At 49.0% G+C, this 17,304-nt stretch overlaps 1 protein-coding gene across 17 annotated transcripts in view; it reads left to right on the top strand.

Annotated features, from left to right (window-relative positions):
* Positions 1-17,304, top strand: part of Tacc2 (transforming acidic coiled-coil containing protein 2) — a 200,367-nt gene that overhangs the window by 158,030 nt on the left and 25,033 nt on the right. For 7 of the 17 annotated variants that reach the window (XM_041665996.1, XM_041665994.1, XM_041665991.1 and 4 more), the window contains 5 exons: positions 5,122-6,424; positions 8,466-8,501; positions 10,266-10,326; positions 12,439-12,733; positions 16,485-16,546. In XM_041665996.1, coding sequence (XP_041521930.1) covers positions 5,122-6,424; positions 8,466-8,501; positions 10,266-10,326; positions 12,439-12,733; positions 16,485-16,546 — 1,757 coding nt within the window. The remainder of the gene's footprint in view (positions 1-5,121; positions 6,425-8,465; positions 8,502-10,265; positions 10,327-12,438; positions 12,734-16,484; positions 16,547-17,304) is intronic. The other 10 variants (XM_041666001.1, XM_041665999.1, XM_041666007.1 and 7 more) reach the window with 4 other exon arrangements.

Genomic DNA, 17,304 nt, shown 5'->3' with positions numbered 1-17,304 from the left:
CGTGTCTCTCAGCGTTAGCTGCCAGTGGTGTTTCTGCCATCACTGGGTCCACCATAGGAGGCTTGTTTCTATATATACACTGACATTTGCTCTCATCTCTGACAAACCCTGGTGTGACTCAAGTCCCTGGTAATGAGATGTTCACCTGGGATTGCAGAACAGGGAGCCGCTGTCATTGGTGTGGGCAGGATCTGAGGGGCCGTGGCTGTTTTTTTCCTGGCACCAACTGTGCCCTATGCTGGGCATTCATGGGCCTTCCGTCCCACCCTCACAAGAACCCCTGGCTTGCAACAGCAACAGATTTATGAAATAGCTTGCCCAAACGCACAGCCTCAGCCTTGGCCAGCCTACCTGTAGACAGAGTAGATGGTGGCTAACAGAAGTCTGTTGCTTTGATTCTGAGGCTGGGGTTCAGATTTGGTGTCTGGAGGAGGTCAGGTTAACCCACGGCACTCACCCTGCCGTGCCAGGACATGGTGGATAGGACCAACAAGCTCCTTCAAGGTATTAATCAATCCCGTGAACACTCTTTCCTGTGACCTAATCCCCTCTCAGAGGTCTTGCCTTGAGAATGAGATTTCTGCATGGGAATTTGAAGGGTCATGGATGTTTAGGCTGAGGACACATAAGTTGAGGATCAGGGCTTTTCAGAGCTGGGTCTGGGTACCACAGCACTTGGGCCAGGTAACTTTCCTACTCTTCCTGATGTAAATGTGAATATGTACCCAGCTTTCTGGAATAAGTGGAGCTGTTGGGGACTCTGATGTGTAGCCTCACACATGTTCCCCATGTGTAAGGTGAGGAGCCCAGGTTGGAATGTGTTGGTCTCTTGTCCTGCGGTAGGTGTTACGCAGATAGAGGATATCGTTGAGCAGGAGGTACGTGAGCCCACTGCAGCCAGTCCAAAGCCCCACTCAGCTCATGTCAGAAAGATGGTAGGAGGTTGTGGCTGCATAGACAGGTGAGGGAACCAGAGCGCAGTGATCTCAGTGACCCACTGTGGTCGTGTTCACCCAGGGAAACTTAGGTGGGGAAACCAAGAATCTAGCCAGGCCCTGGTTCTCTACATACCGGTTACTTCCCTTTGTGACCCTGCTGGGGAGTCCTGATGCAGCTCCTTATCCATAGAAGTTTCTGCCCACCTGGTCCTGCAGCCGTTCAGTCCCAAAGAAATACACAGAGGTCTATGTCAATTATAAACTGGTCGGCATATTAGCTCAGGCTTCTTATTAACTCTTTTTTTTTCTCTTATTAACTCTTAATAACTTACATTAGCCCATAATTCTTGTGTGTGTTAGCCACATGACTTGGTACCTTTTATCAGCAAGGCATTCTCATCTTGCTTCCTCTGTGTCTGGATGACAACTGCAGACTGAGTCTTATCTCTTGCCAGAATTCTCCTGTTCTCATTGCCCCACCTCTACTTCCTGCCTTGGTCGCCTTGCCTATACTTCCTGCCTGGCTACTGGCCAACCAGCGTTTTATTAAAACAGTACAATATAAGTGATAGGGTAGAAGACCATTGTCCCACAGCATACAACCACTGGCAAAATGCCACAAGAGGACCAAGGAATGCTCTGTTGATCTCCATTAGCCTGCTGAAAGAGGAGACCTTTTTCTTATTAGTGTGCTTAGGTGGTCGCTGTGCTTCCTATGGGCTTGATTTATTGGTCAGCTGAGAATCTGAGCATGTCAGGACGCCAAGGGTTCCCTCTAGCCTTTACATCCCTATCCCTGAGAGAGCTCACCGTGCAGGAGGGACAGCTCTAGCTATCTCAAGTGTCACTTAGAAAATACTCCAGCAGGCTAAGAAATGTGGCCTCCGCTGAAGGTAGGGAGACTTCAGGTGGGTGACGTCAGTTGTCAGGACACTTTTTCCTCTACTTCTCTCTGGTTTCTGAACACATTTGTTTAGCTTAAAATATTTTACCCAGCACAGGCTGGATTGCATATCTGTTGTGTTTCTCAGCTCCGGTGTTGTAGACTGGACTGTGTACCTGTTAAATCCCCACATTAAAGTCCTCACCCCTGAAGTGATGTGTGAGAGATAGGGCCTTTCAGGTGGTGATTAAGGTTTGTGGAGTCTTAGGGTGGTGGAGCCCGTAACAAGAGGAGACTTTAGGCCAGCGATGGTGGCCTTTAACAGAGGGAGGTGGATGTTTGTGAGTTCGAGACCAGCCTGGTGAGTTTCAAGACAAGCTCAAAAGCTACACAGAGAAATCCTGTCTCAAGAAACAAAACAAAAGAAAAGAAAAAAGAGAGACATCAAAGCTATATCTACTTAGAGGAAAGGCCATGTAAGGACAACAGAGCCAGACTTGACCACTTGAGAGCCAAGGATAAAAGCCCTAGGAGAGGCCAGACTTGCTGACACCTCCTTTGTGAACTTTGGCCTCAGAACTCAGGACAATGAGAAACACATTTCTTCTCTGTTGTTGAAGTCACCCAGTCTTGAGATGGAGACACCCCAGGTTTAGAAAGAATGGAGTCTTTATGCAGAATGAAGTCTTTGTGGCTGTGTAGCAATCTAGTGGGAACCCAACTAGACTTGCTTGCCCTCCAAGTCTGGGCTTGCCCATGGCAATGACATGGAGAGGCCATCCCAACCTTGTAAAGGACCATGGGGAGAGAGAGCTGCCTGCTCTGAGAACCATTCAGTAAAAAAGCAACTCCCGACTAGGGAGAGTGTTGTCCTCCTGGGGACAGGAGACCATGTCTGGAGACATTTTGTCAGCACTAGGATAGGAGATGCTACTGATGTCTAGTAGGTCAGAGCTAAGGATGAGGTGAGGATTGTTACACCTAACAGGTTGGCTCCCCACAATGAGGGATTGTCCCCAAGCATCTTTGGGGCTGGGGATAAGAAACTGCAGCAAAACTGGGTTCTTTGCCTGTGCCTTAATTAGGGACCAGCACTTCTGACTAGGAAAGCCAGGCTGAGTAGGCGCGAGGACAGAGCAGATGTGAGGCTGAGTATCTGCTGACTGTTGCGTGATGCAGGAAAACTACTGACCTTTGAAGGCTGCCGAGACTGTGGAGCAGATTCACAGGGAAAACTTGGCACTAGAGTGTCTGTCTACAGAGTGAAGGACTGACTGAGGCCCCTCTCCCTGCTGCCAAAGTCCATGTGAGAGTACCTCTCCCCACCCCCCAGTATCTCTGGTCTTCCGCCTTCCGAACCAAGTATCCCCAGAGCATCCACAGGGCAGGAAGAAGAGGTTGCTGCTGACAGGAAGAAGCTGTGCTTGAAGGCCCAAGGGCCTCAGAGGAGAAGGGAAGTGACCTCAGAAGGAAGAAAGGTGGAGACCTGTTCTGAGATGGGAAGGAAGCAAGTGTGTTTGGAGGTGGTAGGGAACTGGGAACGAAGGCTGCAAATGCTCAGGGCGTGTGTGCCTAGTTTAGGGTTAGGGGAGAGAGGGAAAGGGCCTGGCGCTAGCGCTGGCTCTGAGAGTGACAGGCAGGCTTCACCAGGTACTCATAGTAGAAGAAATGTTTATTAAGCTTTCTGAGGGAAAGTTTCCTGGGTTGGAGACAGGTAAGCAAGCCCTTTTCTGAACCTGGGGGGCTTACCGTTTCCTTGTGCTCTGTCTCCCACTTCTTCAGCAGGGGATCCAGCTGCAGGACTTGCCTGTGAGCAAAGTTAGGAAGCACCGTGAGAGGACCCCCCCCACACCGACAGCAGAGGGCATCCACAGCTCAGGGTTGGGGAGGTAGGGTGCAGTCTACAGAAACAGACTGGCTTATTTGACTGTTGGGACAAAGGATAAAACAGCTATTGAGAAAGCAAAGATGGGGTTGGAGAGATGGCTCAGCGGTTAAGAGCATTGCCTCCTCTTCCAAAGGTCCTGAGTTCAATTCCCAGCAACCACATGGTGGCTCACAACCATCTGTAATGAGGTCTGGTGCCCTCTTCTGGCCTGCAGGCATACAAGCAGACAGAATACTGCATACATAATAAATTTATGCAAGGGCTGGTGGGTTTCCTGGGAGCAGTGGGGCAGTGAGATCGTTGGGCGTTCCTTTGGCTGACATTGCTGTCCATGAGCATGTTGGAAGATAAGGAGCAACCCCATTGGCTGACAGGGTTGGAGGAGGTAAAAAGCTGGGAGGAGAGGATGGAGAATGGACAGTAGGCAAAGCCAGAGCCAGGCAGGCAGGTTGGTGGGAGAGCGTCCAGGTCGTGTCTTGGGGGGCAGGTGGTGAAGGGCTAGCTCAGTCCTGCATAATGCACGTCACATAAAGCCTTGCACATTCTTCTCAGCGCCTAAGCAATCAGGATCAGAGTTGACTGTGGCCATATTTAATTTACATACCAAAGGTTGACTATTTTTTGCTCGCCTTCTCTGTTTCCTGTCTTGCTCCTATCTGACTTCAACAGCATCAGCCCCATCATTATTTTTTATAATACCCCAGGGTTCTCCTACCCCAGGGCCTTTGCACACACAGCCCTTTCTGTCTAAGACACTTTCTCTTTGTTTCGTGACTTTCCTGGTAAGATTACAAACAAACCTGATAGGATGCTGATGACAGACTAAAGTACCATTCCTCTAGCATCCAGCATGGCCTTACTTACAGAGCGTGGGTAACCCCAAAACAGCCACATCGCAGAAAGTCACCTCAGCAAGGCTGACAGTTTCTGCATAGCTACACAGATAGTCCTCCCTTCTGCTGGCGTTCCACACTGTACAATGAGACCATACCCAGCTTGAGTGTTTATAGGAAGGAGTGATGGGACTCTCAAGTTAGGGTCTAGTGACCCTCTGCACACCCTTCTTCATGAGGACTGTCATCAGGCTTGATCTTGAGAGTCTCTTGTAAGTAGGAGTCAACAGATGCTTTGGTGGCCATGGTAATGGCTGATAGGCTATGAGGACAATGACCTACAGCAAGCCTTTATCTCTTTTCTGATTGGCTCCCATTATACCAATGAGGGAACCCAGGGAAACCTGCCCAGGGTCTGGAGTCAGTGCTGCAATGAAACCAGGATTTGTTGCCCATACGGGATGCCCGTTTTCGGAGTTTATCAACCTCTGCTCCGCAGAGTGGGCATCTGGTACAGTGTGAGAAGTGCCCTCAAGTGTCCCATGTCTTTAGGTGACCGCTTTGTCTCTGTTTCCTCAGGATGCAGTTCTGAGCCGCCTGTGGTTCCCGATGGCCCTCGCAGCGAGTCCGTGGAAGGAAGCCCTTTCCGTCCTCCGCACTCCTCCTCGGCGGTGTTCGATGAAGACAAGCCGATAGCCAGCAGCGGAACTTACAACTTAGACTTCGACAGCATCGAGCTGGTGGACAACTTTCAGAGCCTGGAGCCATGCTCTGCCGACTACAAGGGTCAGGAGTGTAAGGTGAGCACGCGGAGGAAATCCACCGAATCCGTGCCCCCTTCCAAGTCCACGCTGTCCCGCTCGCTCAGCCTGCAAGCCAGCGATTTTGACGGTGCTTCCTGCCCGGGCAGCCCCGAAGCTGGGGCCCTTGCCACAGATGTGTGTGGTACTGGATCCAACAGTGCGTCCAGCACCCTTAAGAGAACTAAAAAAACACGGCCGCCTTCCTTGAAAAAGAAGCAGGCCGCTAAGAAACCCACAGACACCCCTCCAGTGAAGGAGACCCAGCAGGAGCCAGGTGAAGAGAGTCCAGTCCCCAGTGAGGAACACCTTGCGCCAGAGACAAAGACGGAGCCGGCCACACCCGAGAGCACTGGGTGTACCTTGTCAGAAGAGACACCCCTGGAGCCCACCCCTGTGCCCACAGCCACCTGTCCTTTGACTTTGGAGAGGGCAGAAGAAGACGTCAACCCTCCGGTTTCTGGAGGTGGCAGAGTGCAGAACTCACCCCCTGTGGGGAGGAAATCAGTGCCTCTTACCACAGCCCCTGAGGCAGTGGAGGTGACCCTATCAGAAAGTGGGGGGCAGGGGGACTTCCCTGCCAAAGGACTCTCAGTGAGGCTGGAGTTTGACTACTCTGAGGACAAGAGTAACTGGGACAGTCAGCAGGAAAACGCCCCTCCCACCAAAAAGATAGGCAAGAAGCCAGCTGCCAAAATGCCCCTAAGGAGGCCAAAGATGAAAAAGACCCCTGAGAAACTTGACAACACTCCTGCCTCACCTCCAAGGTCCCCTACTGAACCCAATGACATCCCTATTGCGAAAGGTACCTACACCTTTGATATAGACAAGTGGGATGACCCCAACTTTAACCCTTTCTCCTCCACCTCAAAAATGCAAGACTCTCCCAAACTACCCCAACAGTCGTACAACTTTGACCCTGATGCCTGTGAAGAGTCCCTTGACCCCTTTAAGACATCCTCTAAGACCCCCAGCTCACCTTCTAAATCCCCAGCCTCTTTTGAGATCCCAGCCAGCACCGCTGAAGTGGACGGGGATGGGTTGAATAAGCCCGCCAAGAAGAAGAAGACGCCCCTGAAGACGTAAGTTCAAGGAGGGAGGTGGCAAGGATTCAGAGTGGGTGTGCATTGCTGTGACTTCTGGTCCTGTCTGTGCCTGGGAAAGCCCCAGCTGCCCTCATCCTGCCCCTTGTCGCTGTGATGACACCATTTTTTGTGGCTGTTTCTCCAAGCAGGCAGGATACACACTTCCTTTCTGTAGCCTCTGTGGCTGTATCATCTCCTTATCCCTGAACCCACGAAGTCCTTGATCTTTCACCTTAATAAATCAGGGACTTGAAGTTTTATGTTTAGCTAATGCTGACCTTTCAACTCCAGGGGAATATGGGAAATTCCGTAGAGAAGCAGCAGGCCTGGCTACCCTCCTGTTGGTGGCTGAACTCTTCCCTGGTTAGCATAGGCGTTGCCTTTGGATTAGTTGGGATATACACCCTTCTGAATCTACAGCATTTGTTTCTACCTGCTGATGTCTCTTTAACTCAGGGGCCACATAGGGCAACAGGCTGCAGGAGGCCCCAGAAGGAGAGCTGCTGCTTGCCCTCCAATGAGCCTATTTTTAAAAATGGGCCCTTTGTTGCCTTTCCGTTGGACATCTTTTTCAAATAAGACTTGAAAGTATCTATAAGACCTGAAGAGATTGGTGGGACCTGGATGGGGGAAGTAAGCCCTATAATCCCTAGGAAGAATGGCTTTTGCCCACAAACACTTGCCAACGATTGTCCCTAGCTGTTTTGTGTTGGTGCCCAGCACTCATCCTGAGAAGTCCAACTTTGTCAACTATAGGTCCATTCCTGAGGATCTATAAGCCAAGGACCATGTGTCCAGTTGCTACAGACATCCTGGCTCTCTTGGGAAACATCAGTGTGATTTAATCAGTTGGGAGACTCAGCCTCCCATGCCAGGCTGGACCCTCTGGGTCTACTAACACAGGGTGACCCACCTGCATTGGCTATCTGAGAATAATCCAGGTTCTGCTTTGGCCTTAAGTTGTTCGGTCACTATCTTACAGTAACTGAAGGCCAGTCTGGCTCCAAACATGAACTTGTTTTTAGCTCTGTTCCCCAACCAGACCCTTCATAGAGATTCTATAAGATTCATATTAGAACCTTATTTTTTTTAAATATTTATTTATTTATTATGTATACAATATTCTGTGTGTATGTCTGCAGGCCAGAAGAGGGCACCAGACCTCATTACAGATGGTTGTGAGCCACCATGTGGTTGCTGGGAATTGAACTCAGAACCTTTGGAAGAGCAGGCAATGCTCTTAACCACTGAGCCATCTCTCCAGCCCTAGAACCTTATTTTTAAAACTAATTTTAACTTTTACTGAAAATAGATTTTTTTTTTCTCCTCGTACAATATATTCTGTTCACGGTTCCTCTCCCCCAACTCTTCCCAGGTCCTCCCTACCTACCCACTCACCCAAATCCATGTAGAAATTTATTTTAAGAGTGGAGTATTAACCAGGTGATGGTAGTGCGCGCCTTCAATCCCAGCACTTGGGAGGCAGAGGCAGGCAGATCTTTAAATTTGAGATCAGCCTGGTCTACAGAGTGAGTTCCAGAACAGCCAGGGCTATTACACAGAGAAACCCTGTATAGGGGTGGGGAGAGTGGACTAAGACCCAGCAATGCTTACACTTCAAAGCCATAACTTCTCATCTTTAGAAAGAGTCACCTGGTAGGCACTCCCTTCTTCTGACCCAAGATAGTATAGTACATCCCTAGTCGTTTTTTTTTTTTCCCCTTTGTTCATCAGAGCTAAGAAGGTTGGGGAAGCTGACCCTGTGTCTCGCTGTCACCCTTAGTACATATGGGTCTGTTGGTTTGGAAGACTCTCCTGTGGAGGCAGAGCTTTTAGGTACCAACCCTCTGGGTGGTTAGAAGCTAGAGAGGAAGGCAACAACCCTTTCCCAGAAGGCTGGACTGTGCACCCTGGAGCAGAATCCGCTATGGATGGTTGCCACATCCTAACCCACTAGTGCCCGGTGTCTGCAGATTTATCTTTTTATCTTTTTGTCAGTTCCTTCTGTCTGTCTCTCTTCTTTGTCTTTTTGTCTTAGGATGGTTGAAGATGTGATGTCTGTGTGTTCTCTGTTGTAAGTAAATTTAATACAATCTGCCTCTTGCATCCAATGTGGGGCTTCTGCTCGCAACCCTTTTCCTTTCTTCTCTGTGGTGGCTGCTGTATTTCTGTGTAGATCTTGGCAGTGATGGGTCAGGGCTCCCCTGCAGTCAAGGTTACTTATCTGTTTCATCATGATTAGCACGAGACTGCTTGGTTAGCCAACAGCTGCCTGCTTGTCTGTCTGAAATGGAAGCCTTCCCCTGCCTGTCGCCCCCCCACCCCACGCCCTGTATCTTCTTCTGAAACCCATATATTGGTTTTTAACACCCGATTCCATTCTTTTGTTACCAATTGGGCTGGTGGGTGATCCATTCAGTAGCAGGATGCTTTCATATTTAGCGTTGCGTTGAAGCCTGGGGCAGAGACTGCTGAGGCTGTTTCTTGTTATGGCGAGGCACTACCATTTGGGCTCTTCCAAATCCGTGCTTGTAGAAACCGGAGGGAATGTGGGATCCACTCAGAGTGGAACTCATGGCTGAGAACCGTTGCCAGAGTGCTTTGGTTCATATTCTCGGTTACTTACGTCTAGACTGGATGCCAACATGTCTTATCCATGGGCATCTCTGCCATGCATCAATGCACTGGTCACCCGTATGCCTCTGGTGCTCCGTACCCTAGCCAGGGCACAGCTCGGGGCTCTGAATCTATGGTGCCTTCTCCCTGCTTTTAACGGGGAAGCTGACCTGGACCCAGGCTTCTGGCAGCCTTCAGGAGAGCATGGAGGCTCCCAATTCTGTCTTACCCAAGCAGCCGCTTTTAGTATTTTCAAGTCATTTAGCAACTATAAAACAACTATATATTTATATGCATGAATAAATATATGCCTTATGTTGGGACTGGACTGTTTTTGATGGCAAATGCCATAAATGCTATAAAAAACCATTTATGGTACTTTTTTTATGATCAAATGCCATTGTTGGAGTGTTGTATTTGAGAGCACAAGGAAGGAACTTGGGTATCAGATTTCTCTATCCACTCAGTTAACAGGGAAAACAGAGGAGGGTGGTGGGATTTTAATTGAGGGACCCTGCCTCTTCCACACCTAAGCTTTAGCTTTGCCTGGTTCTAAAACCGTAGTGGGGAGAGCTGGACACCAGTTTGCAGGTTGAGGGCTTTCACTTTTGATTATGACCCCAAGAATATGCTGACTAATGGACCAAATAGTACTATTTATGCTCAAACTCGTCCCCACCTCCATCACCTTACGTGAAGGGGAGACAAGAGGATGGAGTTGTGTCCGTTACCCACAGCCAGGGAAGACTCCTCCTCAGTCAGAACCCCACTCAGGCTTCCAGAGCAGAAGAACCCACTGGGCTCCGTGTTCCTGTGAGCACAAAGGGCTCCTGCATCCCCACAGGATCCAGAACTTTCTGTTTCCATGTAGGCTCGGCTGGCTGTTCATTAAGAGCCGTGTCTCCTTGCCCATGTGAAAATTGAATCTGTTAATTAGTCATGAGCCTGCAGCCCTTCCCCCAGCCTTAGCTGGCTCAGAAATGATTCTCCTCACCACAACTTTGCTGCGTGATAGTAAGAACGGTTAGTTAAATTTAGCTGCATTTTTCTGGGTCAGCTCTCCAAAGTGGCTTCTTGTTAAAGGTCTCTGGCTTGATGGGGCAAAAATAATACCGGCTAAAAAGTCAGAATGAGCTTTTGGGTAGGCGGGAGGGCTGGGTGGTTGCCGGGTGCTTGGGAATGATCTGTGACCCCGTGTTTACATTTTCCGTTTTATTTACAGTGACACTTTTAGGGTGAAGAAGTCACCAAAGAGGTCCCCTCTGTCTGATCCGCCTTCTCAGGTACAGCACTCCCTTGATCCCTTGAGTATTACACTGCTAACCAGGAAGTTTATGCTGCTTTGTCTGTACACACACACACACACACTCCTGCACAGATGCACATGAGCCATGCACACATGCATACATGCAAACCAAAAAACAGGGAGAAAGAGTTTTCCTTTTTTTCTCTTTATGGCATGGAGTGTTTTGATCCACATCACTTTGATAGAGATCAAGGTGTGTGCTGAGAGGAATTAATTGAAAATGAGGGCTAGATTTTATAGCGGGAATTCTTTTGTCTTTTCTGACCATTTAACCTGCTGAGAACTTGCATCAAGTTGAGATCAATGGACACAGAGTGAGAAAAGGGGTGGAGACTCATTATGTATAAAGAGCACCAAATTATGCCATACAGTAGGAAGCTGAGGGACGTTTACTCTTAAGAAGCTTGGGCTTAGAGAGCTGGTTCAGTGATTAAAGGTATTTGCTGCTCTTGCTGAGGATCCAAGTTCAGTTCCCAGCACCCACATGGTGGTTCACAACTGTTTGTACGAGGATTCTAGCACCCTCTTCTGGCCTCTGTGGGTACTGTACAACATGATGCACATATAGACACACAGGCAAAACCCTTATATACACAAAATAAATCTCTAAGAAAAAGAAGTGGGGGCTTGAATTCATTATGAGTCTATCTCCCTCTTAGTGGTATTTCTAACACGCTCATACCATGCCTTATAACCCTCATCCTTCCTGAGGAAGGTAATCCTCAGGTAGGCTTGCCATTCTGGGTTATAAGACAAGTTGATCTTCATATTCAAACCAGCTTCAGTTGCTGACCAGGTGGAAGTGAAAGAACATACTAGGACCTTAGCTCCAGGAATAGGAGACTTCAGGTCCAGCTGTAACTCTCTCCTGGGTTCTCACTGTATAGTGTCAGTAAAACCCCCTTCTTCTCATAAGAACTGGTGGGAGGACTGTTAGATAGTGCTGATGGCACAACTGTAAAACTGACTGGGGTGTCTCAGATAATCAAGACAGAGACTTATTTATTGTTTTTGTTTGTTTTTTAAAAGATTTATGTAGACAAAAGTTTTTGTCCTGCCCAGTCCCAACAAAACACATAGAGGCTTAGAAAAATAATAAACTGCTTGGCTTGTTAGCTCAGGCTTATTATGAACTAGCTCTTACATTTTAAATTAACCCATAATTCTTATTTATGTTTAGCCATGTGGCTTGGTACCTTACTCAGTGAGGCACTCTCATCTTGCTTCCTCTGCATCTGGCTGGTAACTGTAGACTGAGCCTTTCCTCTTCCCAGAATTCTCCTAGTCTGGTTGACCCCCCCTATATTTCCTGCCTGGCTACTGCCCAATCAGCACTTTATTAAACCAATATTAGTGATAAATCTTTGCAGGGTACAAGAGCATTATCCTATAACAGATTTATTTATTATTCATAAAGTGTTCTGCCTGCATATATGCCTGCATGCCAAAAGAGGACACCAGATCTCATTATAGATGGTTATGAGCCACCAGGTGGGTACTGGGAATTAAATTTAGGACCTCTGGAAGAGCAACCAGGGCTCTTAACTTCTGAGCCATCTCTCCAGCCTGTATTGTTTTGTTTTGAGACAGGGTCTCACACTAGTTCAGGTTAGCCTGGTACTTACTACATAGCCCAGGCAGGCCTCAGTCTCTTGAATGTTGGGATCTCAGGGGTGAACCACCACACTGAGGCTTTTTGTTGTTGTTTTTCAGTGCTGAGTATTGAGCCCAGGACTGTGCACATACAAGTTAAGGAAGTAGCATACCATTAAGCCACATGCCCAGTCCTTGGAGAAAGGGTCTTACATCCTTGCCCATTCTGGCCTCACACTCCCAGCAATCCTCCTGCCTAATTAGGGTTTACAGACAGGAGTTACCATGTCTAGCTTTCTTTTTAATTAATTAATTTTGGTAAAGCCATGGTCACTCTCTAAAATCAATCACCAATAAAGGAGATCAATAGGGGAATGTTTCCTCTGGGGACACTGTGGGTCAGAGTCCTGGGGAGACAAGTGGAGGGGTTTCCCTGATTTGAGGGGCATGGATTCTGAGACTGGATCAAAGAAGAGACTGTCCCCTCTCCTCGCAGGACTCCACTCCAGCTGCCACGCCGGAAGCAGCCCCAGCAATCTCTGCGGTGGTCCATGCCACAGACGAGGAGAAACTGGCCGTCACCAGCCAGAAGTGGACGTGTATGACAGTGGACTTGGATGCTGACAAACAGGACTTCCCACAGCCCTCGGATCTGTCTAACTTTGTAAATGAGACCAAATTCAATTCGCCCTCGGAGGGTAAGCAACTCGGTGGCCAGCCCGACCCACACCTTGCCTTGGAGAATACTGTCGCTAGGGGGCAGAGAGCCAGGAAAGATACTTGCCAGCCAGGTAACCATTACCGTGTGACAGCCTGTACTCCTCCTGCTGTATGCAAAGCTAAGGCTTGAGAGCTGCTGCCCCTTGACCACATGATGCCTGCTGAGAACCAGACTAATCCCCTCTAACCCAGATCCTGAAACCTCACTTGCTTGTTCTTGGCTGATGACTTCTGATACCTTCTGTAGTTTTGAAAGACACAGCTCCAAAGGAACGTTGGTCGCATAGAACTTTGACTGTAGGTCAACCCGCCTGTGGGTCTTTTGGTGTCATCACTGTTCATATCCCCCACAGATTGGTCAGACAATATGGTCACACAGTTTAACCAAGCCTGGAGCCAGAGGTTTTCCCCAGGCTTGCTAATGAGGACTTGATTGATTTGGGAAGATCCCAAGCACTTGTATCTCAGTGTCTTCCTTTGTGCTGTGTATTCAGTTTCTGCTTCCTCTCTGGTTGTTTGACTTGAGTAATTCATCTATCTTAGGGCTGGGGTGTACTCAGTTGGTCATGTGCGTGCATGAAACTCCCCACTGTGTAAGTACGAGGTGTAAGTGGCACACACCTATAATCCCAGCAGTCTGGAAGATAGAAACAGGAGAACCAGAAGCTCACTCTCCCTTTCCCACCTTTGCCTGTCTCAACCTTTGCCTGGATATCCACTCCTTTCCCTGCTTGCCTTTAATGCTTGATTTGGGGGCTCTTAGCACCATGATGAAGATGTGTGTGCATTTCTTGTTCATTACTGGGCTGTTTGTTTACTGAAGGCAACAATTCTGATTCCTTTCCATGCCACACTAACTACTTTGAACATCGTAGGTGCTAAAGATGGGTTTGAGATAAAAGGAACGCAAGGCCAGGGTACATAAACAGCTGAGCATCGGCTCAGTCAGTTTGAACTATGCAGCAGCCATCACTGCATAAAGTGTAGGGACCAGAGAAGCCTAATGTCCCAGAAGCAGCGAGGACATTTGGACACAGGCATCTCACTTCCCACCTGATATCATTTCCAGTTCCCTGCTGGCCCACCTCTCTTGAGTCCAAAGCTAGATTAAAAACCAAACAAACAAATCTGAACACCAGAAAAAGCATATAGAAACAAGCTTGGGCTTGTACTGAGAATTAAACACATTTGATCTGGGAATGTGTGTGTTGACATGTGCTAACACAGTCACTAAACTTTCTGACAACTGTTTCTGCAAAAATCCAGCAAATAGGGAGGGCTTAGTGAGCTGACTTGGGGAGTAAAGGTGCTTACTGTGCCAGTGTGAGACCCTGAGGTTGAACCCCAAGAATCCCTGTCAAAAGCCTGACGTGTGCAGTACAGGGAGCTATGGGCAGGGACAGGAGACTCTCCAGAGGCTCCGTGGCCAGCTAGCCTGCCACATTTATCTGAAGAAACAAGACAAAACAAGAAAGCCCATCTCAGACAAGTGGAGGGCAAAGAATGGCAAGGTTGCCCTTTGACAGCTGTGCATGCACTGTGGTGTGCAAACACCCACATTCATACATGTAGACTATTCATACACACATATATACACACACACACACACACACAGAGAGAGAGAGAGAGAATTCTGAAAATAGGCATATGATAGTTTTAACTTCGAGACAAAACTCTGAAATCTGCCTCCTTAGGAAATGACAGTAAAGATTTGAATGTTGGAGAATCCACCCACCCACATGAAGACATTATGGCTTTAGGGGGCATTGGCTTTGCTATTACCACTTCTGTAACGCTCTGGATGGAGAAGCCTCTCGTTGGGTCTTCCCTCTTGTTCTCTTAGTAAGGACAAGTCCAGCACAGCAGACATCAGCGGGCGCTGATATGGTCCTCAGAGTGAGTCAGCTCAGGGCTGCAGCTGCAGGCGAGACTTCATCCCTCAGAAGTTACCACAGGAAAAGGAAGCGTTGGGTTGGACGTCATAATTACTATTTGAACACACATGCACAGCCGTGGTAATTCTATAGGAGAGGAGAGGAAAGTGGGGACTGTCATTTTGCATACAGGGCTTCATTTCCTCTGAGCTCTGTGCCAGATCCTGTAGTTCCCCACTTTAAGACAGGAAACAGAGGCTGCACACTGAGAAGGCCTGAGGTGATCTGCGTGGGCGCCTGCTTGGCTTCCTCTTTACATGGTGTTTGATGAGAGGAGACCAGGCTCCCTGCCCTCGTGTGCATGGGTGCTTACATGAGCTTCTCTGCATCATGTGTTTATGGGTGTCCTTAGAGTCCAGAGGACATTTGATCTAAAGAGCTGGAGTTTCTGGTGGTTGTGAGCCATTCTGTGCAGGTCCTGGGAACTGAATCCCGTCCTCTGGGAGAGCTGTGCCTATTCTTAACCCCTGAGCCATCTCTACCGCCCTGTACAATTGTTTTTAGACCCACAAATCTGCATAGTCACTTGGCCTCGCTACACACAACTGCATCTGCCCCTTCTGCCCACATCCAGCAGCGAGCAGGCTGTCTGCCTGGGTGGGCGCCCAAGGCTGTCTCATGACAGAGACTGAGAAGGGGGCAGGAGAAGGTGAGCGTAGTCTCCTCGTCCTCCTCCAGGGCTCTCTGTCCATCTCCCCTTAAACATCGCTTGGGTTTAAAGAGACATGTTAGGTTGAGCGACAGTAAGTCTGGCCGTCGTTCTTCGGAGTGTATGACCAACTGCAGGGCTTCCCGTCACACTCTCATGTCACCCAGGACAGGGTGGCGCCTCGAGTTTCGTTTTGTTGAATCAGCAGGCACAGAGCAGTTCAGTCCATTGCTCTTGGCTCTGTGATGCCACGGGATGAGATCATTCTCCCAAGTGGTCCTTGGATACAAGAGGATCCTTTAAACATAACTGTGGACCTCTTCAGTGTGAAGTAGCCCTATCCTTCAGTGCCTCAGCCCCCCCCCCCCCGAAGTTGTGAAGACAAGTGCTACTTGGTGCTAATGGTGGAACTGTTCCTAGCCTGCCACCTGCATGTGGCCTGGTGTGAGAGGGTGCTACCTGACTTTATCTGCGTGCCTGCTCTCAGGGGGTCAGAATTTAAAGCAGATGAGAAGTATTTATTCCTCCCTCCCTCCTCCCTTCCTCCCTCTCTCTACTAGGAATGGTACCTAGGGCGCTGTACATTCCAGTCAAGCGCTCCCACTGAAACGACATCCCCCCTCTTAATTTTTCCCACTTTTAGACAAAAGTCTCCTCATTATGTTGCCCAGGCTACCTTTGAACCTAACTCTATAACTCAGGCAGGCATTGAACCCACGTACTCTCCTTAATAACTGTGATCACAGGACCTCAAGAGAGATCCCTAAAACCTCAAAGACATCAGATCTCAGCCCCGAAACTACCAGTAGAACTGAGGGAAATGACCAGCTGATGAAGCAACCCTGGAGAAGTGTTGCCTGTCCTGGGGGTACTAAATTCACAGAGAGGGACGGGTGCAATACAGTTCCAAGATGTCACTGTGCTCTGTCATCTCCTATGTGTGCAGCCCTTGAGAGTTAGGGAAAAAACATTCCCCCAAACTCCTATCCCCTCCAGTCTGAACACAATAGAAGTGCATGGGTCCCCCATTGCAGACCTGTGTGTTGTGGACACGTGGCTTCATTTCCTTGGGGCTCATTCATATTCCTAAGGGCAATAGCTCCCACCAGGAGGATGCTCACAGACTGACTGATGATAGCTGAGCTGTGTCTCGCGGGGGGCTGGGTCCCCCGAAACTCAGCACACCCCCTGCCAGGTCCTTCAGTCGCCCTGGTACTCATCTCGCCGTTTCGTTTGCAGAACTGGACTACAGAAACTCCTATGAAATCGAATACATGGAAAAGCTTGGCTCCTCCTTACCCGTGAGTTCCTCCTCTACCCTGGCCTAGCAGCTTCTGTGGGGTTTCCAGCGAGGCTGCACAGGGTCCTTCAGACTTGTCCCATTACATAGGAACGCCAGTCCCCGTTCCTAGACTCATCGCCCCAGGTCTTGGGACTCTAGTCTGACCACCCTACCGGTAACTCTTGCTCCCTTTGAGCCGCACATTGATTGTATAGTCTGCGCCCAGATCCACCTGCGCTCTCCTCTTGGTCTTGATCATGGATGGGCTCTCAGGTTCTGAGGCCGCCGCAGCCCCCATAGCCTCTGTTCATGACCCTCCTGACCAGCCAAGAAGAATGACTCTTTGTCGTTTGTGGCCAAGCCCATTGCCTTGTCTCTTTGAGGTCTGTCTTAGTTGCTTTTCTGCTGCTTTGATGGAACACCACGAGCAATTTGGGCTTATGGTTCCAGAGGAGTAAGAGTCCGCACTAGCAGAGCCGAGGCACGTCTTGAACCACAAGCAAGAGGATATAGGAGTTTAAACTCTTAGAGCCCGCCTCCAGTAACACAGCTTCCTCCAGCAAGGCCACACCTCCTAAACCTTCCAAACACAAATCATGTGGAGGCCAAGGATTTAAGTGCCCATGACTATGGGGGACATCTCATTCAGACCACCACAGGGCCTCAGTGGTGGCGCTCATCACTGGGGTCAGCATGCTGTCATCCCCCACTCCTTTGTGAGGACTGAGAGCGTGGCTGGGTAACTCTGCATCCTCAACACTGCTGGGAGAGGGCACA

This window comes from Microtus oregoni, unplaced genomic scaffold, assembly GCF_018167655.1.
Source record: "Microtus oregoni isolate MIOR12 unplaced genomic scaffold, Mior012 000016F_ref0000370, whole genome shotgun sequence".
Taxonomy (NCBI): domain Eukaryota; kingdom Metazoa; phylum Chordata; class Mammalia; order Rodentia; family Cricetidae; genus Microtus; species Microtus oregoni.
This window is presented reverse-complemented; position numbering and strand designations above follow the sequence as displayed.